This window comes from Aulonocara stuartgranti (assembly GCF_965226115.1).
Source record: "Aulonocara stuartgranti genome assembly, chromosome: 17".
Taxonomy (NCBI): Eukaryota; Metazoa; Chordata; class Actinopteri; order Cichliformes; family Cichlidae; genus Aulonocara; species Aulonocara stuartgranti.
In genome coordinates this window covers 29,824,683-29,840,614 of record NC_138953.1, presented here as the reverse complement: position 1 = coordinate 29,840,614, position 15,932 = coordinate 29,824,683, and the positions used below count along the sequence as shown (strand labels likewise).

Genomic DNA, 15,932 nt, shown 5'->3' with positions numbered 1-15,932 from the left:
ACGTGCATGTGTGTTTTGCCTCCACTCTATACGTTTAATTCCGCACGTTTGGAGCAGCCAGTGCTACCATGGCAACTCACGTCTGGGCTTTTGCAAGCTAGTGTGGGAGCAGCAACACACACACACACAAAACCCAGGCAACTAGCAAGACTGCTGTGGAATACTTAAAAGTAGGAGAGCATTGACATTCTGGGAATACTTGCTGAGCACTGCAGCGGTTTAGACCACTGCCCAGGAATGAATGGGCGACTGGGTGGGGTTTGTAATGGCTACTGGCCAAGGTGATAATAGCTGTGTCTGTGTGCGAGTGTTCGCGCCTGTGTTCAAGAGTATTGTGTTTATAGCATACCCCGTCCTGAAGCATATTTCATCATTAACTTTAAGCAGTTAATCCTCTGCTCCACTGACCACGGCTCAGCTCAGCCCATTTCAATAATCTGCATCTGGGGCTAACCAACCTATCATACACACACACGCACAGACAAACGCATACACACTTGCAAAACAATGACACAATCAACCCGTAAAACATATGGGACTGGTCCAGCACAATAAATATCTCAAGAAAAATCTCTCACACCTGCACACATCTATCTTCACACAATCTATTGTGCTGATAGAAAAGCCAGCTAGAAAACAAAAGTTCATTTATTAGACGAGGATACCGTAGACAGATAGCAAAGGGGAGGGGAAAATCCCATTGCTGGAGAGATGGGTAATGAGACAGTCAAGGCGCAGTAGGCTGTATTGCACTTGAACAGAAATTGACAGGGGTTGAGTCAAAAGTGAGAGTTTGACCTTTCCCTTTCCAGCAACAAACATTAACCATTCGGTGTTGAAATTGACCTGTTTTTTGCTCATGCAATCTCCCCTGACAACTTTAAATGACAGATCTCCCAGTTTCTATGCAACTCCTCTCCTGCAAGAAGCTATAGCTTTGTAAACTATCATTTATTCTCCACCGCGTAACCCTCTCTTTTCATTTCCTTGTTCCCTTATCAACAAAATTCTTCTTGGATCTTCTTCTTTGTTTTCTCTGTGTCTTCCCACCTCCTCTTTTCTTCCATTTTCTCCATCTGACTGGGACAGATTGAAATGTAGAGGCAGGAAAAAGAGTGCTAGCTGCCTTTTTCCCCAAATTCTGTGAAAGGCTTTGATTGAACCATGCGTGCATCCAGTATCTAGGACAGAGAGCTTTTCCAACCTTCGCATGTACTGCCTCACTCATTTTTCTGTTCCTTTCCATGTCAAGTTCAAGGTTAGCTGCTCATTGTATTGAGTGCCAATGCTCCCCCATTGGGACGGACAGAGGGGAGATGCATTAGCACCTCGGCAGGTGGCCTTCAATCTCATCTCTCGACTCTCTTTTCCCTCCACACGTTCTTCTTGTCCCCTAGTCCACCTCTCGAACCATGGCCCCATGGGGATACCTGGCCAGCCTTTGTCCAGTAGTGTGTAGATGGACTGCTAGGTGTGGGTGCAAGTGTTCACTGATGCATGTGTGCATGCTTATCCCGATTCAAACAATAATGTGCAACGTGTGAGTATCACCGATGTGAACCTCTTATGTGTAGTACGACCAGATGACCATGAACTAAACCAAAGCCTGCAGGGGGTTAAGGTTTTCCCCTTGACCTGCTGGTGTCTACTGGCCTGCAGTAAATGGGTTTAAACCTTACCCCAACCACAGCCTTTTATCTCCATCATATCCCCATCTCCTCCTCAAGCCACAGGCCAATGAGCACACAAACTGACCGACAGACTGGCTGAAGGAAGCCATATGGTCCATTCACTTCCACTAGCAGGAGGTAGCCATCAAAGAGCTTTCACAGCAATTCAATTCAGAACATACAGAGGGAGTGAGAAAGATGAAGGGAAAAGGAAGAGGGAACTTATTAAGAGAAGGGCAAATAGAGGTGGCAATAGGGAGTGAAAGCAAAGAAACAAGGAGAAAGCAGTTGCAAGTTTGCTGAAGAGTGCAGAGGAAATGCAGCTCTATAATAATAAAAAAAAAAAACATGGAAAAGGTTTCCAAGTTTTACGTTTTGTTTGAGACAGTAAAAGCCAAGCATGGCTGTAGTTGTGGGCATATACAAAACCCCACTGTTTAATAGTACTGCTTTCTATATGATAACATGATGGTGTTATCAAAGTCCACTCACTCTAGACTCTGTCAAAACAGACTTTAGGCCATACAGCCACTTAGCATTAATGGGCATCTAAGGCAAGTGCTGATTTGTGTGAATGTGCTTTAATGTGTGTGCCCTTTACAAGCATAGAACCTGTATATGTTAGGAATATGAGTGCGAAGTGAGAAATTCAAGCTCGCCCTTACATCTCAAAAGAACTGCCACAGAGAAGAAAAAGAGTAAAACTGAATACTGGAAAACCTTACTCTCCAGACTCTGGTCACCTGCAACTGATCTCCATTTTAGTTTGAAGTTAAGGTAGAGTTCGGTTAGTTGTGCATTGTCTTAGTTCAGGATGAGTTTAAGGGCTTGATGATAAATTAAGCTAATGAAAATCTAATCAGCACAGCCATGGCATATCTACGTCTGTACTCTGATCCGCAAGCCTCACATTATGCTAGCAAAATTTTATTCTAACCTCTATTACATTAAAGTATTTCACAGGCAAATTGAATTTAATTCACTCAGCGCCCTGCCCAGCTCAACGTCATGATGCCATAAACGTGAGCCTGTAAACACTAACATTTATCTCACCGAAACGCCACTCCATTAAACCCGATCCACTCTCTTTTACCGTAAATGCTTATATTTACTCTGGGTGATGTGTTAGTCACAAGATCATAAATAACAGTGAAAAAAAACTGAGACTGAAAGACAGTCTGTGAGTGAATCCCAGAAGAAGGAGGAGGGGGCTGAGGGGTGGAACAAGTGAGGTGGGGGAGTGTGTATAAATCAACATCCATTAGCCGAGGGGTTATAAAGTCACTGATGAAGGAGGTGGACTGAAGTTCAGACTTTTTATTGTCTTGTTGTTGTCTTTTATTGCCTGTGATGTCATCTAATGGTATACAGTTAATGACATGGGAGGGGAAGTATATACATGGGAGGGGAGGATGTGGCTGTAATAGCCCAATGTGTGTACAACTGTGTTGACACAGAGTATTGATCACCTTTGTGTGTTAGATTTTGGAGGGGGTTTTTTTCTTTTTGCCTGAATATAATGAATCTGAACAATCCTGCAGACTGGATTCACACAAGAATTTAGTGGAAGCAATATAATATAAACATTATAGAAGAAATAGCATTCAATTTGCCTGTGTGTATCAGCAGAAGACCTTTCAGCACTGGGTCCACATTCTGATCCCAGTAGTATCTTTGTTTCCTCTGTTTTTCATCCTTCTACTGTCATCACACAAACGCTCTTCCTCCTTTTATGACTTTCATTTCTGGAATATAGCTCATCTCTGTTCAGCCCCTGCTGCTCAACCCTACCTCGCTTCCCTCACTCATCTCTCCTGTGCTCCTCTCCTTCCCCAGGCCTTTAAGACTCACTGGCCTAACCGCCCTCTAGAATTAGTCTCAGTCATGGCCTTATAATACATATGTGCGTGTGTAAATGTGTGTGAATGTGTGGGGAAGTACAGTGAAAGTACAGGTTGCTACCAAGTTCTATCACACCTAGCAGCAGTGCATCATCCCATTAACTCTGAAAAGGGCTACCACATGCAGGAGGGCACAGGGGCATGAAGGGAGTCTAAGGTGGTAACCACAACACTCCAAAGCCCAGCTTATCCAGTGCTGTTTAACTCTGAGGAGACAAATCTTGTTGAGTTAGAGGCTCTTCTGTCACACAGAGTGTGACATGTTCTTCTAAGACAAACAGTTATGTTCACAAAGACACTCACAAATGCCCTAGTTAAAATAATTCTAGAAATTTTTAGAGAATATTTTTGTAACCTAGGATCATTACTACAACATTCAGTTACTACACACACAGATGTGAGAAACCCTAAATTATAAAGGATGGGAGTGACTCATAGTTCCTTTCATCACCAGGCTATGAATTTGCCTAAATTTCTTAATAAATGATGTATTTAATTTTATTCTGATGACTTAATTTGCCTCGAGGAAGAGCTAAGAAACTTCATCCAATCAATTCTGCAACATGCTGATCTGGGCTGTCTAGCAACTTCTGCAACATGCTGATGTGTGCTACAATCGGCCCCCAGGGCTCTGGATTTTATACAAGTCCAAAGTGAGGGAAAAGTACAGCGGATACCACTGATACAGGCGAATACGAGTGTATGTGTGATATATGGTGCAGTGGATGAGGAGGATGTTGAGAGATACCAGATAGGCTTTACTGTAGGAATAAACCCCCAAAGGGGCACGCCTGATCCCCTTTCCTCAAAACACACACACACACACACACACACACACACACACACACACCCACCACACTCGCTTTCTCTCTACCCTGAAGTACACACACTTCCTCCATCCGCTCTCCCACTGTTTTATGTACACACCTACACACAAACACACACGTCTCTTCTACTGCGAATACAGCCGAGTCAGCTGATTTGCCTGAAAGTCAATCTGCCTTCTTACTACTATCCTTCCTCCAATCCAGTAGTCCCCAATTCCCAGCCCTTACTCTACGTTCTAACTGAGAGAAAGCAAATCTCTCCCTCTATCAATTCAACCATCTGTGCTATCTTTCAACCTATATTTGTCTCCCTTACCTTCTTGACTTGACCGCTTTTTGTTCCCACGAAGACCAGTGAGTGGTTCTTGTAGACGTAGGCAATGACTGAGGACATTTTGTCAACGGCGTCAGAAAAGAGAGGCTTGCCTCTCACCATCTCAGAGACGCCCAATGGAGCATTCATGTCCAGGCCACAAAAGTCGTCGTCAATGGTCAAGAGCTGCAAGGAAAACAACAATTAGCACAATCAGATTTTGAGGTGCTCATTTGGCAAACTCCTATGAATTCATATCTTAATTTCTCGTGAGAACAAAAATACAACATCTGACTGTAAAGGGTATTTCTATAAGGGAAGATGAGCAGGGTGGAGAAACATTTTGGATGTGAAAGATAATCTCTGACCATTGGCTGGCCACAAGATACAGCAAATGTGGGGGGAAAAAAAGAAGAGACTGCAGTCAGCCTCAAGTTCTGTAATAATGCCAGAGGCTGCTCTGTCAGGCACAATTCCCTACCGTCCACCCAATGCAACAGCAACTGTAGAAATGCCTGTGCGGCAAGATATCCAATGTGAAGTGATTCAACGTGAACTGAGTTTAAAAAAAAGAAAAAAAAGGAAAAGCAGTGCAGCATTATCACAGGGCTGTGAGGCAAAACACTGCAATGCATTTAAATATATATAGAAACTGATTTAGAGCAGGGAGAACTACAACTCTAGACGAGGTTGTTCTGTTACGCTTTCAGTGTAGACATGCCGCTGTGATTTTGTAATTACATGTAGATAGGTGTGCTTCATGTCCTATGCCTCTCTACACTTTATGTTTGCATGTGTTTAATCCTGTCAGCTGGTATATTTTCTGCAGTCACAGTGGGCAGAATGACTTATAGGTTTTGATAAGAGAACAATGGCGTGGTGGATTGGTCATTATTCGGAGCGCATGGGTTGAAACGCTTTTTTTCCAGTTTAGGACTGAAGCAGCCGCTGCTTGATTAATCGCTTCGTAATGTCGTGGTTTGCTGCAGGGTGAAATGCAAATGCACGTGGTACCGCTTTCCTTAAAAAGAAAAGAAATTATCAAAACCATCAGTAAATTTCATTGTTCATGATAGCCACACTTTACTGTATTGACTGTATCCTGAAAGGTCAGCCATTAATTGTGCAAATGGATTCACTTCTTTGACACCAGTGTCCTCACCAGAGTCGACAAAAAAAGTAGAGCAATGCCTTATAGTCAATCCACACTAGCTGTGCACTGGTAATTGTACCGCTGGAAAAGTTATTTGGTAATAAATCCAAAGGTGAAGCACCAGATTCAGCTACATTTTGCTGGACGGTTCTTTGAATGTCAAAAGGAAGCTTGTTAAATGCAATATAAATGTACACTATTAGTCCAGCATTAATAATTGGCAAAATGAGGTTGACAGCATAAAGTTAACATTACCCGAAATTATTCATTTAAAATCAAAAAGTTTTCATAGTAAAATAGCAAAAGGATTATCCTGGCATGCAACGGAAATCCAACTGAATTTTCAAATCTAGAAGTGTGAACTGTCAGGTGAAGGTCCCTTTGATGGGCAGAGTCATCCTTTGACCCATTTTTCCATTTTTCTTACTGGAAGTGCACCCTGTGGGCTTTCGAGAAATCCTGCAACTACTGGGTGTCTCCAAACAAGCTGTCACTAAAGGCCACCATCATCATCAGAAGCCTCACACCAAGCCAGAGTGGACGTGTGGGATCTGCTTTCATTAGACAAATGGAACATGGTTGCTCTAGGCCGCAAGCCTCGGGCTATAAAGTGGGATTGTATAGAGCGGTAGGAACGATCGATAGAGATGACCTGAATTTAGGTCAAGATCATGCCATATGGTTAAAGGGTTGAGATAAGGATAAAAAGGGACAGGAAGAGTGACAGAAAGAAAAGGGGATAAATGATAGATACCAATAAGACAGAGATGCCAAAGAATCTAAACAAAGATGAATATCGGAGCACAGTGAAAACATACAAGTAGAAGACTTTCTCCCTTTTTTTTTTCTCTTTTCTCGCCTTTCCTGACATGACCTTTTCAGAATGAGAGGCTGCCAAGAATGCACTCCCTGTCCTCTAAGTCATGTGGTAGCACTATGCTAGACTAATGGTGCTCCAATGAAAACCAGGGTCATTCCTTAAAGGGTCAACTGCCACCCTTCAAACCCCTCCTATTTTTCTTCAGTAATGTGTAATGCAGCTTCCTTGCATCAATTTGTACTACTATTACTCCTCATCTATGTGACAGGAAGAAAACACCCTCTAAATGCTGCATCATGCTTGGGTTCAAAGGTTAACAGAGTCTATTAGAAGCAATATGGACTGTGCTTTGTAGAATTTCAGGCTTCAGTGGTTAGAAACTTCCTTGGACAATGACTAAAGTGCAGCCACTCCTGCAAAGATTAATCATGTTTCATCAGTGCAAAAACATCATTCACATCTGTGCATCTGTGGGTGATGCATGTGGAAGAAGAGGATGTGTTTACGTGTAAAAAAAAAAAAAAAAAAATGAGCATCTGTTTTATCATTTCTTCCCTCTAACGCACAATTTTTCCTGGTTGCCAATCACCACCATCTCCATCCTCCACTTTGCAATCTAATGAAATACATTTTGTCTGTCAGTGCTTTCAGGAAGAAGATGCATTTTTATTACACAACCACCAAAAGTGGCAATTCTTACTGGCAAATAAATAACAATATATAGCTCATGAGACTGTCTGCCAGTGCCATCACTGCTTCTAACATGTTTTATTCCTCTTCTTTTTGTCAGCACATCTAATTTCTTCCCCTCGCATATTTATTAATTCTCAATGGACCTTCTTTTATAATGTGTTTCATCAAAGACAAGCGATCACCTTCGGTTCACTCAGTATGAGCTCACTCTTTATCCCAATATCTCTTCTTTTCTGCTAACAAATGAGTGACCCAAAACATTGACGTTTCAGTCCCTCCAAACATCTCAGTCCACAGGAATAGGAGGTCTTGGATTTAAATCAAATAGATGCACAGGTAAATATAGTTGAATATGTCTGAAAATGTGGTACCTGTTTGAATAATAGCAGGCTACTGTAGCTACTCAAAAGCCTCTAAAGTAAACAAACTAATTTCTTGCTCAAGCCTGGCAGGTAAGTCAGCCAGCATCCCACAGCGTAGCAACAGAGGAGAAAGATAGAGAGTTCCTCCCTAAAGACAGAGGGACAAGAGAGCAGAGTCTCTGTATTTGGACAGAGGCCAGGCACTGAGGCAGAATCAGGTCACTCTCAGCCATATCCATCTCTCTGCTTCTGTCCGCCTGCCAGCACCAGTACAAAGAGAGCTCTCTTCTGGATTGTGCAGAGGAATCAGTAGATACAGAGTGGAGAAAGAGAGAGGGGGCAGTGAGCGCACGCGGAAGCGAGAGAGTTGCTCAATGCGATTAGTGGGGGACTGAAAGAGATCCGCTCTCCAACGCTCTCTGATGTATGGCCTAATCTGGGCTTGCGCTGTTGTGAGGGCCCATTCCATCAGCTGCAAGTTCCCAAAGTTAATGGCACACGTTAAACCACAGAGACGTTTACTTCATGTCACTTGTCACTACTCAACCACTAAAGGCTCCAAAGAAACAATTTCTTGCAAATTTAGCTTTTCTTTTTCATTGCGGTTATTATCCTGCTTCTGGCACTTTCAATTACTTCACCGATCAATCTATTTTTATCCCTGAACATTTGTTGACTATGATTAGCTTATTTTACTGTAAACCTCCTGATTATAACATGGCGACCATTCTCTCACAAAACAGCCAATGAAAATAAAGTATCATAGGAGTTGCTCTTTGCATAATTAGCCACTTGGATATCTGGTATTTTCCTTTTGCCCTACTGTGCTAAATGACTAACCTGCCAGGATGATTGGTGGCATTAGGGAATTATGTCATGACTAAGTGGGTTTGCAACGTTTGGGTTTTTTGTTTTGTTTTTTGCAAGATAAAATGTCAACATTTGATTTTTCTATAATGAAACATTTTTTCCTGTATAGATCCTGCAGCAACAGGAGTTTTAGAGTAAAACACAGAACACTCACAGCTTACACTTCAATTTCAATTCCTTATGAAAACTTGCAGTTCACAATTGGAAACAATCTAAAACTTAGTTTTAAGTTTTTAACGATTTTTTTTGTTTTGACTGGGTCATTAGTAACCATTTATCTCATTTAAAAACAGACTTGTTCAGATCTCTGTTTATGTTTTGCAGTAGGAGCATTAACTGTAACTCACAGTAGTTCAGGAAGATGATGGTACTTGTATCTTAGGCAAAATAGCCATCATTCAATATTACTCTCATCCTGTTAAAGAAAAAACATCTTTATGACTAGAGTAGCCTAATGTGCACTATTCCCATTCCTAAGTCCAGATTCAAAAAGGGAGAGGCATTGGCAAGGGGCAAGCTAATGTCCAAAAGAAAAATATAATTTTCTACCAGAACCAAAACCACCAGGTAAAGTATATCTATATACACAGAAATCGAGTCTGTTAGCTCAGATGAGCCTACACTGTTTGTGTGACTAAGAGTGAGTGTGTTTCACACTGTGCTGAGACACAGTCTATCCAGTTACTGACCATTGCACTTGTGACCATGACATACACACACCACCACCACCATAAAGTAAAGGTGCATGTAATAAGTGCATAACGCAATCTGATGAAACTTTGCTATATTATATTGTGTGTGTGTCTGTCTGTATATATATATATATATATATATATATATATATATATATATATATATATATATATATATATATATAGTGCCAGCATTATGTACCCTCCTAAGGGTTCCTTGTTCATTCTTTAGTCCAAATATTGCATTTCTTTCCACAGATGATTTTTCTATTTCCCTCTCCACAAATCTGTCAGTTTTGGAAACTGTCCAACCTTATGCAAGCTTTTTTGTTTTCTGATATTTGTTTCAGGCATAATAAGTGAAATAGGAACTCAGCACCAAAGGGGAGAATTGAATTGCACAGCAAACAAGAGTTCAACACGTGGAAGTAAAAAGTAGTGACCCAGAAACCTAATAATATGCATTAGCAGAGACAGGAAAATATATGGATAGAACAATTCAAAGGAAAGCAGGAATATAAACTCAAAAACTGAATTCATCTTCTTAAAAATAAATGTGCAGTGTAGTCAGAGTGAATCTTTCTGATGGCTGAGGTTCATTGCTTTTTGCTGCTTTGTTAAGGCATCTACAGGGCATTCCAAAGGAGACTGCTTTTTTTTCAGTTCTCTGACTGAATCGTGATCAAAATTCAGTCTGAATGTACAGGTGTCGACATGGACTACAAGAGCTGTCACAATTAGGCTTATCTTCCTCTTTGTATAGGACCCTGGGGACTTTTTTGACAACCAGTAACAATGATTAGGACTGAAGATGAATAAATATGTACAGTGCATGAGTGAATACACCCCTGTGTAATATTACTTATATGTCAAATGATTCCAAATTGTATTGCCTTACAGTGATTGCATTTGATGTTAGAGAATGAACAGTAGGAACAAATTAAAGTATATTAAAATATATTCTTCAGTTTTTTAGATTTTTTTCCCCATCTTTGCTTTGGGTTGGTTTGCTCTACCGTTCCCTTCAAAATACTCCAAAATTGTTCTATTTAATTCAGGTCATGCAGCACAGAGCACGTGGACGAGTCATATTTCCCTTTGGTCTCCTTTAGAATCTCGTGTGATTTTGGCAGTGGGCTTTAGATCATTATTATGCTGCAATATTTCTTTTCTGCAAAGCTTCTAGAGCAGCAGTGTCATCTTGTCAGCCAGTGTTTTGGTATATCCATGGGCATGGTGTCATCAGCACCTTAAAGCTCACGTATCACTATGTCATCACACAGTGCTCCCCTGCCAGTTAGCCCAGGGGCAGATTCAGGTCCAACATGTGGGTCAAACAAAAGCTATCTAGGTCTTATATGATCAAACAATGGGTCCTGTAGTCTTCTTGCTTTCTTTCACATTCTTAAGCAAACTTTAATCTCGCAGTTTTGTGTCTCGAGAAAAAGTTTTACTTTCACATAGAAGCTGACATTAGGTAATGTTCTTCAGACTGCATGAGCTGTCGAAGGGAATCCAATTTCAGCTGATACCTCCTGTGCCAGGTGTGAAGTACTTGACCACCAGTTTTTGAGAGACTTTGCAGGTATTGCACAGAGCAGCTCTGTTTACAGGTACTACAGCTGTAATCTATACCTCCTGATTATAGACATCTCCACTGATTTTGAGTTAATCACTAATCTCACTAACCTATCCTTTCCATCAAAATCATCATCATCGTGAGATTTTTGCATTTATTTTTCACGTGGAATCATGATGTAATCAATATACAGAATGATTGTAATGTTTACAGATGACAGTTTTCCAGAAATAAGTTGTTTTAGTGTCAATATTTATGAGAAGTAAGTCCATCTATGCCATAAAGGGGAATGCAGGTTTTAAAAATTTACCTCCTGCCTCCTTTTCTATGGGTGTATTTTTGCTAGAGTTAATTTTAACACATGAAGTTAGCCTGACTATTCTTTTACCATAGAACCTGTGTATCTTAATAGACCTGCAATAGATATGCTTGCCTTGGGTTAGTAAACATTATACTACTAGTTAAGCAAATCTGAGCAAACTTCACTTTAGCATGGATGAATAAAGAGTTGCCAATCAAAGCACAGGTTACTTTTTAAGTGATCAAGAAAAACAGGGGTATTTGTTTTTTTACTGCACACAGAGAGCTTTTTTGTTTTTGTTTTTTTAAATATCTTAAGTCTCTCTTAAGTTGTTTTTTTTATTGCTAAATAAATGCTCTATTTTCCAACTTTAAAACTGAGCATTTTGCCACTTAAATGTAATGGATATGGTTTTACTCATGTTTGTTGTTTATGCTGACATGACATCAGTCTTTACAGATCCTTGCAGTTACAGAATCTTGAATGCAAAATGATGGGAGAGAATAAATATACATTAATATTAAAACATACGCTGTTGCAAATGCGTACATTACGCGGAACACATGCTTGCTGGGGTCTGCCTGAAACAAAGTTGATTTATTTGTGTGTTCTGCTGGCAGGTTTCAATAGGAGGAGGCAGGCTTTGATAAACCGGTGATATTTTGTAAATTCATGTTTGTGGATGCTTGCACCTGCCAACTGTTAGCTGAGCAGTTACAACAGATAATAAATATTGGTTAGGGAAAACAATCAAATGAGAAGCTAACGAAACAGCGTGACAATTTTTGGAATGAAACCGAGACATCGCTAAAGCAGAGCCAGAAGTGAGAAAAGGTGGGAGAATATTGGAGCTGAAATAAGGTGCAGAAGTGGGGGAGAGAAAAAATAAATAAATAAATCACTGAATATCATAAGATAGGTGCTTCAGATAACTCCCTAATCCGTGTTTTCCTTTTCACTATGCACTGGCGGAAAATCATTTTGTTTCTGGAATGATTAATGGGGAGATTATTTTCACTCAAAACTGATTTTGAAAAATGCTGCATGTATTACCAGCAGCAGACAGCTCATGAGGTACGAGCTACAGCCACTAGTCACAGCTGCTGCAAATAAGTGCAACAGCTACATTTGCTGATTTCACTTGTGGATATGTTAAACTTGTGCTGAACGCTCCCAATAAAAGGCATTAGACAGTTATGTTAGAGACAATTGTATGCAAGAGAGCGCTGGGTTCCCTCTCCCATTGATTGCTGCCCTGGTGAGGGTTTTAATCAAAGTCAGTCCCTCTATTTGACAAAGTCTCACTATTTAGTGGAGCTCTGAAAGTGTCACATGACCAACATTACATAACCTTCTGTTTCCACTGTGGTGGCCTCAATTATAGCATAGCTGTTTGTTGTTTAATATAGTTAATATCTAAAGCTCCTTTATCTTGACAGGAGAGCAGGCTGCTTATAAAGAAAGCTGTCTATTGAAGGATAAGCATTTCCATCAGTGATACATATTTTTATGTATCTAGTCTCATATTTTATCTTAGCAAATATTAGTGCTGAGTGCTGATATTTGGGAATATAAATAAAAATATTGGGAGGAAAAGGAGCATAGAGAATAGTTTTAAAACACTAGCCAATGAAAACAGCGGGTATAAGAAATGAAAGGTCCCGATTCAGTCAGCATTTTCAGGTCGAGGCCATCCAGCATGGTGTATGGTGGAAGAAGCAAGAGACACTTGTTTAATCACAGAATAATGATATTGTGATGGATTCTGACCTTTAGCAAGTCGTATCATGTATGGAGATTTAATTAGCGAGACAGCCAGCAAGCAGGATAGCGGATATGTGGATGGAGTGGGGTGAAGTGGGGAGTGGGGAAGGAGGAGGGGGAGCAGTCTGGAGGTCCTTAATGAATCCACTAGCCCTTCCCTTCCTGAGGATGTGGCCTAGACTGACTCATCATCAGCAGCAGCAGCAGCCAATAACTGATTAAGCTCCGCAATCAGACAGAGGAGGGATGAAGATGACCAGCACGGGAGACAACATCATTCAGAGGTTGGTCAAACACAGAATAAAACCGAAGCGAGAAAAGTCGATAACCTGAAAAGTGAGCATGGGGGGAAGACGGAGACTGCAATATTGCAAGAGTTCCTTTCAAGTGAAGGATGAAACAGGGGAGCGATGAGCACACGTGATGGGGGACTGTGAGGGAGATCAAGAAAAAGACTAAAGGAAACAGCGGCGGCCGAGTAGAATAATCTAATTAATTGGAGTGAATTCAGAATGTGAAGTCGATAGCACATGACAAATGTGAAAGAATAGCCCGTGGCATGTTAGTTAATGACATGTAATTAATGATCATTAGCAAAAGGGATAAGGGGACGACCGTGGCCTGCCAGCAAGTTAGAGACGACCTTGCGCTTTTCTCATCCGTGTTTGGATGGTATTCCTCTCTGCGCTTGTGGAAAGCACTGTAAGGGGAAATAAAGAAGATAGGGGTAGAGACTCCAAGACACTGAGACAAAACAAGCATGGTAAGTATTGGGGGACAGGCAAAAGGAGAGTGGCATGTGAAGCGAGCAATAAGTCAAGGATGAGTGAGAACAGAGCAGAGAGCGAATTTACTGCAATCCCGCTGTTTTGTTGTTCTGTTTTTTTCTGCTGACACAGTGATGGAAACAGGAAGCTTTTTTCTTTTTTTTATAGGTCGCATGCCATTTCACTATGATCTATGGATGCAGACCCTTTGCAGACTTATACTGTTGAGCATGCATTATGTGGCTCAGCCAAGCATGGCCATTTGGGGTAGAGAGGAATCACCCCCCACCCCAGCCACACACACAGTTTCTAAAGCTCTCTCACCCTCTCTGTAGATTCCTTTCTTCTCCTCCGTGTCTCCCTCTTTGCATCTTTCCCATTACAACATAAAGCCTCTTAAAAATGGCATAGGGAATCAAAGGTCTGAGGAAGGAGTAAGCATTTTATATAGCCCTAGTCTCACCTTGCATCCTGTTAATGTGCCTTGGCACATTATTCACATTTAATATGTTGCTACAAACCAATGAAGAAAATATAGAAATCTCATTTCTGCATTGGTGAATAAAATGTAAACTAAAAACTGCAACATCCATAATAGGAAAAATAAGTTTTGCGATTAATTTAATAGCAAAACTTAAGTAAAATATCTTTAAGTAAAATCAAAGTGGTTGATCAAATTTCTATTGTTTTTATAGATTCTAAATGACTATGCTTAAAAGGAAAATGTATGTAATCGAAACTTATTTAACATTTGTGATTACAATGTGATGCTACTATCTGATTAGTGCCACTAGTATCGAGTGGACATTGTGGCTATGCCTGTGATGCATCTTTTCTGGCATAGAGAGTGGTTAGGTTTATCCACATTGGCTGAGAGCGCGTTTCATCCATATCAAAAGTGTGTGTGCGTGCGCGCCAATGTGTTCACATTGGTCCATACAGCCAGACTACTCTAATGAGCCTCGGGGCTGCTCATCCTCTCCCTAATTGGAGGAAAAACATATCATATTGGAAATACGACAGCGTTTGAAAGGGAAAAAAAGTATACGAAAAGCAAGAAGCAGAGAACATAACGTGTGAGAAAGAGGAAAATGGTGAATGATGAAGAGGGCAAGATAAAGGGGTATCCACAAGGCTCCTTCTCATCCAAGTTCCCTCTAACAGTAATGACCAACATTGTGACATGCAGGCCACCACAGGGGGGAAAAAATTACTAAAATTGAAGGAAGAAGTGACATTTTCGCTCCCATTGGCTTGATTGAAATGATCCGCTGTTTTAAAGGACCAGAATTATTGGGGGGGGGGGGGGGGTGTTCCCTCCACCTCAAAAGCTGCTGCTTTTTCCTGTTGCAAGAGGACACTGACCAGGGCGAATTATACTAAACAATATCCCCATGTAAAAAGCCAAAAGATCGGAAAATATTTCTAACAACAAAATAGTGGAAATGACTTCCTGTAGGTCAATGAAAACTCCAAGATTTCAAGAAACTTTTACATGATGTGGCCCCTGAATGTTTTAAAAATCGTTCATAGAGCCCTTTAAAAGGGTTTTATGAGCAGTATCTACAAAGACACCCGGACAACCGTCCACGTAAAACTCACCAATTATTTCATTAGTTACACCTTGCAAGTACCAGATGGCATTCAGAACTGCCTTAATTCTTTATTAAATAGATGCTGGAAACCTTCCTTGGGGATTTTGGTCATCAGATGTAAACATCGCACAGTTGTTCTCCATTTGTCAGGTGCACATCTCTAATCTCTAATCCAAATCTTTTATTCTGCAACAGCTCAAAGGTGCTCTACTTGATTGAGATCTAGTGATTGTGGAGGCAATTTGAGTACAGTGAAATAACCAAACCAATTTGAGATGATTTGATGTGGCATGTTATCCTGATGGAAGCAGAAGATGGCTACACTAGGGTCGTAAAGGTCAGCACGAAAAATGGTTTCCACAAATTGAACCAAACCTATTCTTTCATGTTTATCATGGCAAATTTTGGCCCTGCTATTCACATGTTGTAGCAGAACTCAAGACTCATCAGACCAGGCAATGGTTTCCAGCTGAAAGAACCTATCTGATATGCTGCAACAGTTAACACATTGTGCAATCAGAGATGTTCATACCGTGGTTGCATTTCAGTTACTGTTGCTTTCCTGAGGGCTCAAAACAGTCAGCCATTCTCATCTGACCTCTGACATCAACAAGGCATGTTTTTT

General features: G+C 40.8%; 1 protein-coding gene across 6 annotated transcripts in view; it reads right to left on the bottom strand.

Annotated features, from left to right (window-relative positions):
- The window catches only part of plxna4 (plexin A4), a 255,363-nt gene that overhangs the window by 207,769 nt on the left and 31,662 nt on the right, over nt 1–15,932 (bottom strand). For all 6 annotated transcript variants that reach the window (XM_082509992.1, XM_082509991.1, XM_082509993.1 and 3 more), the window contains exon 3: nt 4,715–4,897. In XM_082509992.1, the coding sequence (XP_082366118.1) occupies nt 4,715–4,897 (183 nt within the window). The remainder of the gene's footprint in view (nt 1–4,714; nt 4,898–15,932) is intronic.